The 14,430-nt window shown below is 32.6% G+C and overlaps 1 protein-coding gene and 1 non-coding gene across 2 annotated transcripts; one reads left to right on the top strand and one right to left on the bottom strand.

Moving 5' to 3' along the window:
* Positions 1–864: 864 nt before the first annotated feature.
* Positions 865–13,575, bottom strand: LOC114729429 (LRR receptor-like serine/threonine-protein kinase GSO2). The gene is made up of 6 exons (XM_028916430.1): positions 13,383–13,575; positions 12,979–13,266; positions 12,221–12,444; positions 11,748–11,943; positions 1,512–1,655; positions 865–1,022 (listed from the first exon to the last, which is right to left on the bottom strand). The coding sequence occupies exons 1-6, from the start codon at positions 13,573–13,575 to the stop codon at positions 865–867; spliced, it is 1,203 nt and encodes a 400-aa protein (XP_028772263.1).
* On the top strand, positions 1,334–1,439 carry LOC114729449 (small nucleolar RNA R71). The gene has a single exon (XR_003738750.1). It is a non-coding gene; the product is annotated as a small nucleolar RNA R71 (small nucleolar RNA).
* Positions 13,576–14,430: the final 855 nt, after the last annotated feature.

Genomic DNA, 14,430 nt, shown 5'->3' with positions numbered 1-14,430 from the left:
TTGACCTATCTGCAAGCTGGAGGGTCACATTGATCGGTTTAATATCTGTCATCCTAAGCTTTCTGCATAAAAAATAAGGCATCAAATTAACAGTAGCACCTAAATCACATAAACAATTTTCAATAATATTAGAACCAATATCACAAGGAATAGTGAAACTCCATGGATCTTTCAATTTGGGTGGTAGCTTCTTCTGTATAATTGCACTGCACTCCTCTGTAAGTGGCACTGTGGCATAATCTTCCAACCTTTGCTTGTTTGAAACTATATCCTTGATGTATTTGAGATAAGAAGGGCTTTTTGCTAAGGCTTAATTTGGATATTTCTTAACATCTTGAGAAACCTTTAGAAGCCTGAATCTTGATCTTTCTTTCTAAGACGTTTAGGATATGGGATAGGAGGTACATAAGGGTTGAGTCCAGATGGAGAAGGACTACTTTGAATCACATTATTAGCTTTGGGAACTTCAATTACCTCATCATCATCTCCAGTATTCTTCTTATCACTTACCTTATTATAAGTCTTTTTAGGCCCAATGTGAGCTTCTTGAAGTTCTTTACCATTCTGTAAGGTGATTGCCATGATTCCCTCCCTTGGATTGACTTCAGTATTGCTAGGGAATTTATTTTGACCCTATCCAATAAGCAACCTAGACAAATTGCTTATTTGAGCTTCCACGTTTTTCATAGAGTTTCCCATCTGTGACTCTATGTTTCTTACAAAAGCTTGAGTTGATGCAACTGCTTGCTTGAGTTGGTCAATTTCTTGATTCATTTTCTTTATGTGGTTAGCTTGGTGAGTGGCCATTTGAGTTAAAGCTTCCTCCAACTTTGTTGTGCGATCCTCGATTATGTTTCTTTGCTGTTAGAAACCTGGTGGTGCTTGTGGCCTTTGAGGGGTAGAATTTTTCCAAGCGAAATTAGGATGATTTCTCCACCCTGGATTATATGTGTTGGAGTATGGGTCATTTTTGGGATTGCCACCCATATAGTTAGCCTCCTCCACATAATCACCATTATTTCCTGCATGAAGAGAATTATTAATAGATGAAGTAGAAAGGGAATTGACAGGATTAAAATTTTTCACTAATAAATTCAAACTCTTTGTTAAATCCCTTAAGTCAAGAGAGAGGTCTGAAGTAGTGACTTCGTTAGCCACTGCCCTTCTTCCTTAAATTGACTTTTGCCTTGAATTTGATGCTAGAGTCTTGCAAATGTCCTCTCTTTCTTCAGCTATCATGTTATTTGGATCCCTATGAGCTGTATTATTGACTTTGCTTTGATTGTCCGATGTGAGCCCATTATAGAAAAAGTCCATTAAGAGTATATATGGGAATTGATGATGAGGACAATGGCTAATAAGGAGATTATACCGCTCCCATGCTTCATGGAATGACTCATCAGCTTGTTGCATGAAGAAGTGAAGCTTGTCCCTTAACTCTAAAGTCTTTTGTGGTGAGTAATATTTTAGCATAAATTGCGCATACATTTGATTCCAAGATGTTATAGAACCTTTTGGTAAGCACAGAAGCCATTGAAGAGCACCTCCCTTTATACAGTACGAAAAGCAACGCAACTTCAAATCGTCATTTGATAAGCCATTCAACAGCAATGTGTCAATTACTGCATAATACTTCCTTATAAAATCCAATGCATCTTCAATTGTATGCCCATTAAAATTAGATAGTGCATTTAGATGCATATTTTTAAATTCATAATTGCGCGTAGCAGTGCTTAGCTTAATGCAAGATGGATTAGAAGTAATAAAGGGGGCATTAAATATCATGAAACGTGATATTTTGCTCTGGAACAATAGCACCCTCAACAATCTTTCTTCTTCGTTGACTTCTATTTTTTCTGCAAAACTGTTCAATTCCTAAATTAATAGGAGTCAAAGTAGAGTTACCAGAACTTCTTAATTGCATAAAAAACAAAAATTAAAATAAGATAAAGAGAAAACATAAAAACAAAAATTAATAAAAAATAAAGAAAAATAAAATTTGAAGAATTAGTAAATCTGTAGCCTCCCCGGCAATGGCGCCAAAAACTTGATCGCTCTCGCAAGTGTACAGGCTTGATGTAGTAAAAATCCTAGAGTAATCTAGGGTCGTACCCACAGGGAGGTTGCATTTTTACTAATCCAAATAAGTAACAATGAGAATAGATGAATTGATTGATGAGATACAATGAAATAATAAATTAAAAGCAGGAGAAAATCAAATATAAGAGGAAAATTAATCACTTAAAGCTTTGGGGTTGAGGATTTATTCTACGAGTTGCTAGTTTCTATCCTTTGAATTGACTCTTTAATTTATTATAGTGACAACTATTCCTAAAGTGTCCTAATATTCTCCCGAATTATTAGTCCTTATTTAATTAGAGTTGAATTCATTCCCACGATACCCAAACAACTAATTAAACCTTGAAGCTATCATCTTAAGTCACCATAAATATCTAGAACTATCCCTAGCCTAAATGTTTATGTCTATTTCTCTAGATCTAGGTTCTCTCTTCACCTCCCAATCCATCAAGATCACCCATAATTTAGATCAATGGTGGCCAGTCATAAAATCCACATGAAGAATAAGAGAAATAGATATAAAAATCAAAAGATATTCATAAAAGCCATAAAAAGAGTCAAAACAGAACTGATAAAACTCCAAGCTGGGTTACATCCCTACCTAACTAGGAAATTTAGAAACTCATAATGAAATAAACCATAAATAGTATTATTCTAAGATCTCCAAACATGACAGAACAAATGAAGAAGAAAAGAGGAATAAACTGTCAAGGATCTAATAGAGGTCCCTTGCTCAGCTGTTGCTGTCACAGGATGAACCAAGATAGTAACTTCACTGATTCGCTATCACAAACAATGCTCTGTTGCTGCCTCTGGGAATACTCTCTGATGCTTGCTTTCTCGTCTCCTCCGATCCTATTTATAATGGTTTTGCATCTTCTCTCCCTTGAATCCACGTCCTCTTATCCATATATCTTCAATATAATATAATATATTAGATGATTTGCCTTATGTTACTGCTGCCACCGTTATCCTTTTATCTCCTTCCTTGTATTCAATCAATATAATATAATATATTATATCATTGCAATTGGTTCATTTTTTGAGTCCGCATGCCTCACGCTTAGAGCTGGTAATACACGGGCTTAACCCGCCAACCCTCCAAGAAGTGGTAAGTTGGGTTGATGAAAATCAGGCTCATTTTAAAACAGATCTTTTGAGCCAATAACCTCTAAGACTGAACTCGTAGCGGCTAACCCGCAGGGTTGGCAGGCCGGCCTATGTTATTTTTAAAATTTTTTCCCTCCCTCAAATATAATTATGTTTACTTCTTTGGTCTTTTATCTCATTCTTATTATTTAAAATTACCATAATATAATATATATTTTACTTTGTATTATAAATTTTACTTATAGCAAAGTTAGTTGAGCAAAAAGAAGATGATTCTACTTATGAAGCTCAACCAAATAATTTCACATCTTCATATAATTGTTTGAATTATATCAACATTGAATAGTAGCTCATGGTTGAGTGCTTGATAGTGATTTGTAACATTGTTTTTGTATTATTATTAATTTAGATTTGTTATGTTTTAATTTGGGATGTATGTTTAATCATTTAGGATGATGTATCATGTATGCTTATAGTAGTATTTTGGAATGTTTAAAACTTTGGATTTCGTATTTTATTTATGATAATTTCTATATGTATATTTTATTTTAGATGTTTAAGAATTAGAATAAATTTTATTAAAAGAAAACAAAAGGCACAAAAATTTTTTTTTTAAAAAAGTGGCGGGTTGGCAGGCCTAACTCGCCAACCCGCCCTGGTGGGTTGGGTTGGAAAAATATCAGCTCACTAGAAGTCGGTCTTTTTAGGACCGGCCCATCAGTCCTTGAGCCCGCCACAGGCCAACCCATAACCGGCGGGTTGACTCGTATTATCGGCTCTACTCACACCTCTAAGCAAATATTACTCCCCTTTTATTTTATCTTTTATTTGTGATATTTTCTTCTCTCAATAATTTTATATCTCTTGCAGTAAGGATAATAAAAGATTTGAGTAGATTTATTGTAAGATCATCTTTTATCCTATAATTGATAAAAGAGAGGAAAATCTACAAAAGATAATTAAATAGATATAAGATATCTAGAAATTTAACCAAATAAATCAAAATATAAATCTTTTTAATTATAAAATATAGACTTATCACACAGTACTTTTGTCATCTTGAGCCTTTATGTAGAATAAATACTCATTTTATATTATATCCACTCTAAGTGCTAAGCTCAAAACAAGGTCCCCAACCTAACCATTTTATTGTCTCAGACACACTTATTTTATTCAATATCTTTTCTTTGAATCATGCTATAAATATTTTGTGCTTATTAGCAATTTACATATCACTTTTATTTAGATACTTTTTTTTTCAAACTCTTTTTTTATTTAAGATGTATAAATGTGCTTGTAACACTTCATCATGACACATATTCTTCACTTTAAGCCCTCATGTTGTACATCTTACTTTTATGCCTCATTTTACCTCAGTTGGAAGCATTTGGTCATTCTTTATGGCCTTAGGTTGGAAAAAAAATTCAAACTTTAAATTTTCCTAAATTTGGGTTACTGTTCATTACAATCCTTAGAAAGGCCAAACTTTAAAAATTCATAATTAATTCTAAAAAAGTTTGAAATAAGATGGTTCTAAGTTTTATGGAAAGTTCTTGACATACTCTTTAAAAGACAAATATCATTGATATCTAGAACTTATGTATCAATCTCAGTTTCGTTCAAAGTGGTACTATTTATTTAGTCATTTTTTTTATTTTTTAGGATTTATGCCCAATTTTGGAGGGGCATAACTTTCTATACAAAACTCCAAATTTGATGGATTACTACTTGTTTTAAAGATAAAAATGAGATCTATAAGCATGCCAAATTTTAGCTCAAAACTCATCTAATTGCTTAAAATCACATTGGTCAAACTTGACCCTTAAAAAGTCAACTTGTATCCCTTTTTCATGCAATTCTTGATTTCTCTTTTCTTTTCCTTCCAGATAACCTTGCCAATCATATAATACATGCTTAAACATGATTCCTTGATAAGTTACCCACATATAAAGCATCTTTAATCATTGATGTAACATTCCAACGTAATCCATAAATATACATAACAATACATAATAAATTACAAAAACATATACATAGGGCGTAAGCAATATCTATATCCTTTTATAACATAATCCTTCCATCGAAATACTATCTCCCTGTCCTTTAACACATCCCTCGAGGTTTCTATTGATTGTTTATACATTGAAAGGAATGAGATTTCATAGAAATCCTAGTAGCAGGAATTACAATAAAAATGTCAAACATGCAAGGTATGTTACATATATATTCATGAATATTCTATGCTATGCAAAATCATCACGATCCACTAAATAACACATTAATACATGTATCCAAGGCATACAATGCAATAAACTAACATATCATCTTCATCAAGTAATCTCAAACATAACATAACAATTATTCATGCAATTATATTATGTAACAACCAAGCAAGTTAACATTATAAATTATGAATTCCATGCTACCTCTCATAGTCTAAGATTCTTGGCCTCTTTGATTCCCTTGGTTCCTTCTTGTTCCTTTGCACAATACCTATCAATTCATGCATAAACACATCCTAATTTATCAATAATTCAAGCATAAACACTAATGCTTGATATTAAGCTTAATTAAACTCTTTTTTCCTTAATTGTTGATATCGTTTTTCCCTTTTTGTTTTCATCAATCTCTTAGTCCATTCCTATGCAATTTTTCATGTGGAATCCAAATATCAAATCAGATTTTACAAAATCACATTCCTCCCTCTTCATTTAATATTGGCCGAATAGGGGTAGTATATGTTCCGAAAATTTTATTTTTGATTTTAATGATTTTGAACACTTTCCCTTGGTGTTTTCCTACACAAAAACACCTTTTGAACTCATTGGAACCATCAAAACACATCAAAACAAACTCCTACCTCATGAACATGTCATGGCCAAATTACCCCCCTTTTAGAAACCTAATTTGATTTTCTTCCAAAAATCAATCCAAACATCAATTAAACTTATAGTTCCAAGCGCTAAATCATGGTTTCTATCCATTACTAATCATTCTTCATGTATATCAAAATTTGGCACCAATTTCACCTTAGGTTACAACTTAAATTTTCAACTAAAACAAGCTTTAATCTTAACCAAAACAAAACTCAAACTTACCTCAATCAACCCTTGATCAAAACTTGGTGTTTTTTTCCTTCCAATTACATGGTTGGAGACTCTCTTCCAAGGTCAAGAATTCAGTTTGGCAGCACTTCCCCTTATTATTTTCTATTTGGCTAAATATTTTCAAATTGAGAGGGCATTTATAGGCCAAAAAATCTGATCTCTTCCCCTCATCAATGGCTAAAATTTGCCACCAAAATTGGCCATGTGGCTACCATCAAGCCCTCCAATTTCCAGATCATGCCATGTGTCTAGTCTCCAGAACATTCCTACTGATATTTTGCTGAAATTGGACTTAAATCCAATTAATTATTGAGCCACTATTTTGCACAAAATTTTGAGCTTTTCTTGGCTCAAAATAAAGCCCAATTCTGATCCAAAAAGAAAGAAAAAGTAGAGCCTACTCATAAATATTAATTCCAAACAAAATTGAAGCTTATTGGTTACTATTCACTACTAACATTTCATAATTTTTTTAGTTCTCCAAAATTATATTTTTCTCCATAAAAAATCCTCTTAAAATAAAATAATATTATTTGAAAAATTTCAAGATTTTTCTCCTCCTCTAACAATTTATTTTGAATTTTTCCTGAATAGGCCCTTAATCAGTAAAACTTTTGGAAATGAATTTCCCAAAATAATTTCCTAGATTTTCAATGCCTGAAATCAATTTTATAAATTTCAAAATATATTTATGTAATTATTCCACATTTTTTTGAAATTATTGGGGCCTCTAAATAGTTGAAATAATTATTTTCACACTCAATTTCTACTATTTTTCTTGAAAAACCTGTGTTTTCATGAAATTCTGTAAATAACTATGTTCACCTTTAGGGCTTCTATTGAGGTTTCAGAACCTCTAATTTACCTTTTAACCATTTTTTGGAATTTTTTTCAAAATTTTCATTTTTTCCTTCTTGGACCGATAATTTCAAAGATATCAGTCCAGATCCTATCCGAATTTTATATCATGCTTGACTTTATCAGCCAGTCTACTTTCCATATTGGCCCTTGACTTAATTTTTCATATCCATTACCAAGGTCAATTTTTACAGGATGTGACACGTGTTCCCCTACTCTCTCCATCTTCATGTCGAGACCGTGTCTTTATTGCCTTCTTAGTTACATATCTCTCAACAATTAATGCCTTAAGTCTATAAGGATTTTTAGAATATCCTTTTAAGACTTTCATGTACCTCTCAAGTGGATACATCTGCCTTAGAAAAATAGAGCCACGAAGCCTTATCGCTCTTACAAAATGAATTATTAAATGCACTATGATGTCAAAAAATACTAGAGTAAAGTGCATCTCTAGTTGTGACAAAATAACATAACCTTCATTTTCTAATTTATCCAACTTGTCAATGTCAATGAATTTGCTACAAATAGCATTAAAAAAAAACACAATCTAGTTATAGGGTTTCTCATATCATTTTTTATAATGCCTCGAATAGCCACTAGTAATAATTGTTGCATCATTACATGATAATCATAAGACTTCAATCCTATCAACTTCAAATCATCCATGGAAACAAGTCTTCTCATATTAGAAGAGTACAATTGTGGAACCTTAATGCCATGTAAACATCAACAAAAGCTTGTTTTCTCGACTTTGAACAATATGTGAGCCACTGGTTTTATATAAGCCCTTTTACCACCTTCTCTCAATGATAGATGTAAGCATTCTCTTATTTCCATTTGTTGCCAAGTCTAGTCTCACATTAATTCTGTCCTTAGTCTTTCTTGGTATATGCAAAAGAGTACCAATTAGGTTACCATACACATTTTTCTCTACATTTATCATATGAAGACTATGTCTCCCACATCAAGATTACACCAATATGGAAGATCAAAGAAAATTGACCTTTTCTTCAATATGTTTTTCTCAGTTGCAGTCCTTTGATTCTTACCAAAAAGACATTAAGGGGGGAGGTAGTGGCCTACTTTGTAGTAGTGGGCTGTAAAAGTTTATTAAGATTGCAAAATTTGGTTTTGACTTGAGAAAGCTTAATCAACACTATATGAACATTGGACTAACATACTTTGTCATGAAAACACTAAATGAGGAGTTTTCAATCAAGTTTTATGAAGTATGATAGTGAGAAATAATCATATGTCTTTATTTGTCTTGAATTCAAGTTTTTAAACTCTTTTTTAATCTTTGTTTTCAAAGCATTTTATTTTTACACTTTCCTTTTCAAAATCTTTTCACTAAACCTAATCAAGGATACAATCATGATTTCCAGCTTGTCTAGCCTTAGTCTCTAAGAAAACGATACCTTTATACTACTTGCCACTATGCACTTGTGGTCTACATTGCATGGCAAACAAGTACTAAACTTATAATTTCCTAATATAGACTTGTTATTTGTAATACTTGTCATTTGAAGTTTGAAATTGTTAGTTGCAATTGTAGATTTGTTATATCTAATACTTAAGTTGTTATTTATAGTAGTGAACTTGTTATTAATAAAGAGTGTTTTCAACTTTTCACCCACATTTCACAACTCCTATTAAAGTTTGGGTCTTCTGTATGGATTATATGATTTTAATTGAAATTTTATATATTCCAGGATTTTTTATTGTTATTTTCCCTTTTTAGAAGTTCCAACAAAGACTCTTCATATTAGTGCTCTTTTTTTATAAGGACTTTATATCAGTTAGATATAACTAATTTAAAAATATTAAGAAAATTAGTTAAATTAGTTATTTGCCAAATATGTTGGTGTCTTTAAACTATCCTCTTCAATTATATGCATTAGATAATTGAAATTATCTCTTAGTGAGAACCTTTTACAACCAATAAGGATATTTTGGAAAAATGGGAGATAAAATATATTGAGTTCTTATATTTATGATCAAATTTGATCTCTAACCACTTCTTATATTAAGGATTGGAGGTAGTAATATATATTTTAGAGATAATTTAACCCTACACCCGACATACACACACCCGTGTTTTAGTCACTTAGGGTATAAAGCTCATAATTTCCTTGTGTCATTTGAGTTGTAAGTAGTATTTGTTGACACACAAACCATCATCATCAATACAAGAAAGCTAACAATAAATTTTATCTTGTATTCCTCTAGCTTCATTTTCTAGATTAGAGTTAAATTTTTTTTATGTATCTCATTTAATTTTACTTGGATTGTTATTTCATCATTAATGGCATTTTATCTTTTCTTCAAAAGAAAAACATGAAAGCTAACCAAAAAAAAAGACAAATAAAATTAAACTCGATCTGTATCTATTACATGCGACAAATGCCACCAAACTAAAATTTCATAGTTCATTTGATAATAGATTCAAAGATACTCATTTATACGAAAAACATCACAATAAAGGCAAAAAGAAAACATATGCAGCGAGCCTGTTATAAGTAAGCAACAATGGTGACTGGTACAAAATTCCATGATTGATGCTGTCTGAAGCTTTAGCGTTTGGTACCTGATCATAAAAGTCAAATGAATTAGTGTATCATAAATTTATAGACACTTATAAAAGAAATTGTGTAAAACAACTATGCATAAAACAGACATACACAATAGTAATACATACGACTTCCGATCCTTAATATAAAAGCTAATTTAATATTCAATTTGGTCCTAAATATAATACCTCAATCAATTTTGTCTCTCATATTTATCTATTTTTTTAAAATAGTTCTTGTAATAGTTGCACATGTTAAAAGTTTTATCAAATAGTAGTTTTAGCTAATACATATTATTAACAAGGATATGCTATAGAAGATAACACCTATTTATCACCCAAAAAAAAAAGATAATACCTCTTTATTACCCAAAAAAACTAACTTAAACTTTTTTAGGGTCCGTTTGGATGAGCGATTGGAAAAGCAGCTTATTGGAAAAGTAGCTTATGAAAAAGTGAAGTTGGTAAAAGCTAAATTGGTAAAGCTGAATTGTGTTTGGATTGGAGTTCAGAAAAGCTAGTTTACAAAAGTGAGATTGGTAAAAAGTTGTTTGGATTATAGTTGAGTAAAAGTAAGTTTAGTTATAAAATTACCCAAATGGGTATGAGTGTTAATAAATAATGAAATATGATAAAAAATGATTTGACATAATACAATAAAATTAAAATAATTTAGTATGAAGAAGTCAAATTAACGAGTGAATTAAATTTTAAAATTTTAAAAAAATCATAACAAATGTTTTTAATATAAAGTGAAACATGAAAAAAAATAAATTGACATAATACAATGAATTATTGTTAATTTAATATGAAGAGGTGAAATTGGTCGAGGGAATTAAATTTGAAAACATAAGAGAAATGGAAAAAAATATTACAAATATAAAACGAAACATAATTTGAATGGGTAAACATGTTTTTAACTCCAATTTACAGTATTGCAACAAAATGAAATTAAATAATATTACATAATTAATTAAAGATAAAAAGATGCATTTATCTATTACCAGAATGCTTAAGCAAAATTAATCAAATACGAAACATTACGCCAGTGTCGTTAAAAGCTACCAACAATTAGTTCTATTCTACGATTGAGGGGGCTTCGAGAGGCGGCAAGGTATGAAAAGTAATACTTTTTGGATATGCTTGGATCTAGAAATCACTTTCGTCAAATTTGAATCAACATTCCACAGCAAAACCTTGTCGAGGAGAGCACAAACGGAGCAAGCGTGGGGGCTCGGGTTTAAAAAAATAAAAGCGAGTCTCACTCACAAGGAAATAAAAAGAAGGTAGATGAAAGAGAAAAGTAAAGGGAATAAATTCCCTGTCAGAGCGGTCCATAAGCCCTTCCATGTGATCAGAAGCTCCTCCTCCCCAGCTTATCTCAATCTTGAGTTGAAGTGGCTTAAAAATTCATAAGCCTAATTGTTAAAAAGCTCTGCCAAACGGACCAAAATTTCCATTGAGCTTATAATCACTTATAAGCCACATTTGGGCCACCAAACGCTGACCCAAACAGGCACTTAATCTACTCAAATTAGTTAACTAGCTTTTGTATTAAGGACAGGAGATAGTATATATCTCTACACACACGTGTGTTTAAAAGGTAGATAGGCTGAGCATACATACGTCAATCAAGTATAATGAAAAGTCTTTATTTTAATCATGTTGGGAATGCTTCTCACAGTTTGTCGAGATTGAGGGCTGATTTGTAAGCAAGAAAGAGCTATTTGCCAAATCAAAGCCAATTTCTTAAAATTGTGGCGCCTTGTTGATGATAAGCGAGGATCCAAAATATCTTCCAACCTGATATAACCAATCCCATTCATTTGAATACGTGATATCAAATCTCTAGGATGCTCTCTCATAAGCACCTCCATAGCCAAAACACCAAAGCTATATAATCAACTTTCTCGCTAACTGCCATTGTGTATGCAAGCTCTGCAAAAAGTACACAACGTCATGGAGTAAATAATAATTTGCAAAATAAACTAAGAAGCATATATATATTAATTATATTGACTTACCTAGAGTAGCATACCCATATGTGCCAGCAAATGTTGTTCGAATTGATGATTCAGTCTTCAAGAACCTTGCTGTGCCAAAATTTGAGACATTGGCTTCAAGATTCAAAGACAACAAAATGTTGTTGCTTGATATGTCTCTATGAACAATGGCTGGATCACAATCATGATACACATATGATAAAGCCTCTACTGCCCCCTTGATAATATGAACCCACTTTGACTAACCCAGATCTATTGCTTCTTTATCATTTCTAAGCATATTAGATAAGCTCCGTCTTTCAATGTACTCATAAATAAAAAATGTGAGCAACCCTTATGAGCATAATCCGTACAACTTCACAATGTTTCGGTGGCGAGTTTCCATCATGGATTTGATCTCATTATTAAAAGTTCTAATATTCTCAATGTCTAAGCTATTTTCTTCATATGCAAACTTTTTTTATAGCAAATACTTTATCCTCCCCAGGAAATACCAGCTTGTAGACTTTTCCAAATGCTCCTAAACCTATGCAGTATTTCTCATGGAAGTTCTCAGTTGCTTCAATTATGTCATCGTACATGATTTTGCCGTCGAAGTGCCACACTGAGAATGGATTTTCCCTGTTGACTCTAGCTTTATATTCTAAAGCTCTTAAGTTTCTCTTACCATGAATGACACAAATCAAAAGTAGCACAAACAAAACAATAAGTGCACTTGCTATAGAAGTAGTAACAATTATCACAACTTTTCTTTTGTTACCTCCCCCAATTGGTTTTATAATTATGACATTGCATGGTTGCAAACCATGGATCCTCCCACATAAGTTTTTGTTATGGCTCAAATCCACTAAATTAGAAGAATTGAAAATTGCACTATTGTGTATAGGACCCTCCAAATTATTGTAAGAGAAATTGAGGACTGACAAGCTTTGCATTGCTGTTAGGGAATTAGGGATAGGACCTGACAAATTATTGTGAGATATATTCAAACTTATCAAGCTTGTGAGTTTACTAAGATCCCCAGGGATTTCACCAGAAAGTGTGTTATAACTCAAGTCTAAAAGGTCTTGTAAGAATTCAAGATTTCCAATTTGGTATGGCACTTTGCCAAATAAGTCATTATTGCTCACGTTTAAACGCAGCAAGTTTGTGCAATCACCTATTTATGAAGGGACTTGTCCTCTTAGCATGTTTGACGACAAGTCTAAAGTTTGCAAATTTGACAATTTCCCAATGCTAGTTGGTATGAAACCTGAAAGTTTGTTGCTACTCAAAGATAGAACAGACATCCCAAAGAAATTCCCTATTTGGGAAGGAATCCCTCTAAATATTTGGTTGGAAGATAGATCAAGCTCATCTAATTGGTCCAACTGAAAAATCTCATCTGGTATAGTGCCACTAATTGAGTTTCTAGCCATGAGAAGAGATTGCAAGATCTCGCAAGAACCCCAATTTGCAGGAAACTTACCTTGTATCCTATTATAGCTAATGTCAATATAAGTAAGATTAGGATACACCCCAAAATCTTGATCTACACAACCTGTCAATTGGTTATGCTGAAGTCAAACTCTATACAAGGATGAGCAATTTTTGAGGGTCATTGGTATTGGACTAATGAAACTATTGTAGGCAGACTAAAATTAATAAGCTTTCCACCGTTGAACACTTGTGGTGGTAACTCTCCATAGAAGTTATTTTCAACAAGATGAAGGACAGTTAAAGAAGAAAGATTTCTGAATTCTTGAGGAACAAGACCATATAAACTATTCATGCGGAAGCACACATCAGATAGATTAGTTAATCTACCAAAGCTTGGGGGAATCATGCCCGAGAGTTGGCTTTCAGGCATCCTAAGAAGACTTAAATGTGTATAGTTTCCAAGAGATAGGGGAATGGGCCCATAGAAACTATTCCCATCTAGAGCTAATATAGTTAAATTTCTTATGTTTCCTATTTCGTTTGGGATTCTACCACCAAGATTGGTGTCTTGAAAGAGAAGATTTTTTATCCCAATCAATCCAGTCTTGGGTTGACCAGAACCATCTGGGAAAAGATGTGGGTCTAATGTCCCAGTTATGGGATTTCAAGAAACATCAAGTTCATAAAGCTGAGTCAAATTTGCAAGAGAAAGAGGTAAAGTGCCATTGAGGAGGTTAGTAGAAAGGTTAAGGAGTTGCAATTTAGAAAGGACCCCGATGTTTTCTAGTATGCAACCAGTGAGGTTGTTTGAGTTAAGATCAAGATGAAGAAGATTTGGAAATGCAAACAAGTTCAAGTTTTGAAGGGTACCGTCAAGACCTATGTTAGCCAAGTTTATTCCAATCACACTTCCTGTTGAATTATCACAAGTTATTCCATGCCATGAACATGGTCTTTGAATTGCTTTGGAGTTGTTATAAGGTGGAAGGACCCATGAATCCAAAATTGGTTGCTATGGGAGACTTAGCTTCCATTTGATCAAACCTTCAGATTCAGTAGGTCCTAAAGTGAAATGACAAGGAGACATAAAAAGAAAGCAAGAAAGATGAACTGTAAGGATGATAGAGATCTTATGCAAAGGCTAAGGCATTGTTGAGAATGTCACATCCCAAAAATTTTCATTGGCAATAAAGGATCAAAAATTGGGATGAGGGTCAATATAGAAACTAGACGGGGAGATGAAACAACTTTTGATATGCAACCCCGAAAAGATTTGGGCTGGTAT

The sequence above is a fragment of the Neltuma alba genome, unplaced genomic scaffold, assembly GCF_004799145.2.
Source record: "Neltuma alba isolate B1F8T4 unplaced genomic scaffold, ASM479914v2 tig00012634_pilon, whole genome shotgun sequence".
NCBI classification, from domain to species: Eukaryota; Viridiplantae; Streptophyta; class Magnoliopsida; order Fabales; family Fabaceae; genus Neltuma; species Neltuma alba.
This window is presented reverse-complemented; position numbering and strand designations above follow the sequence as displayed.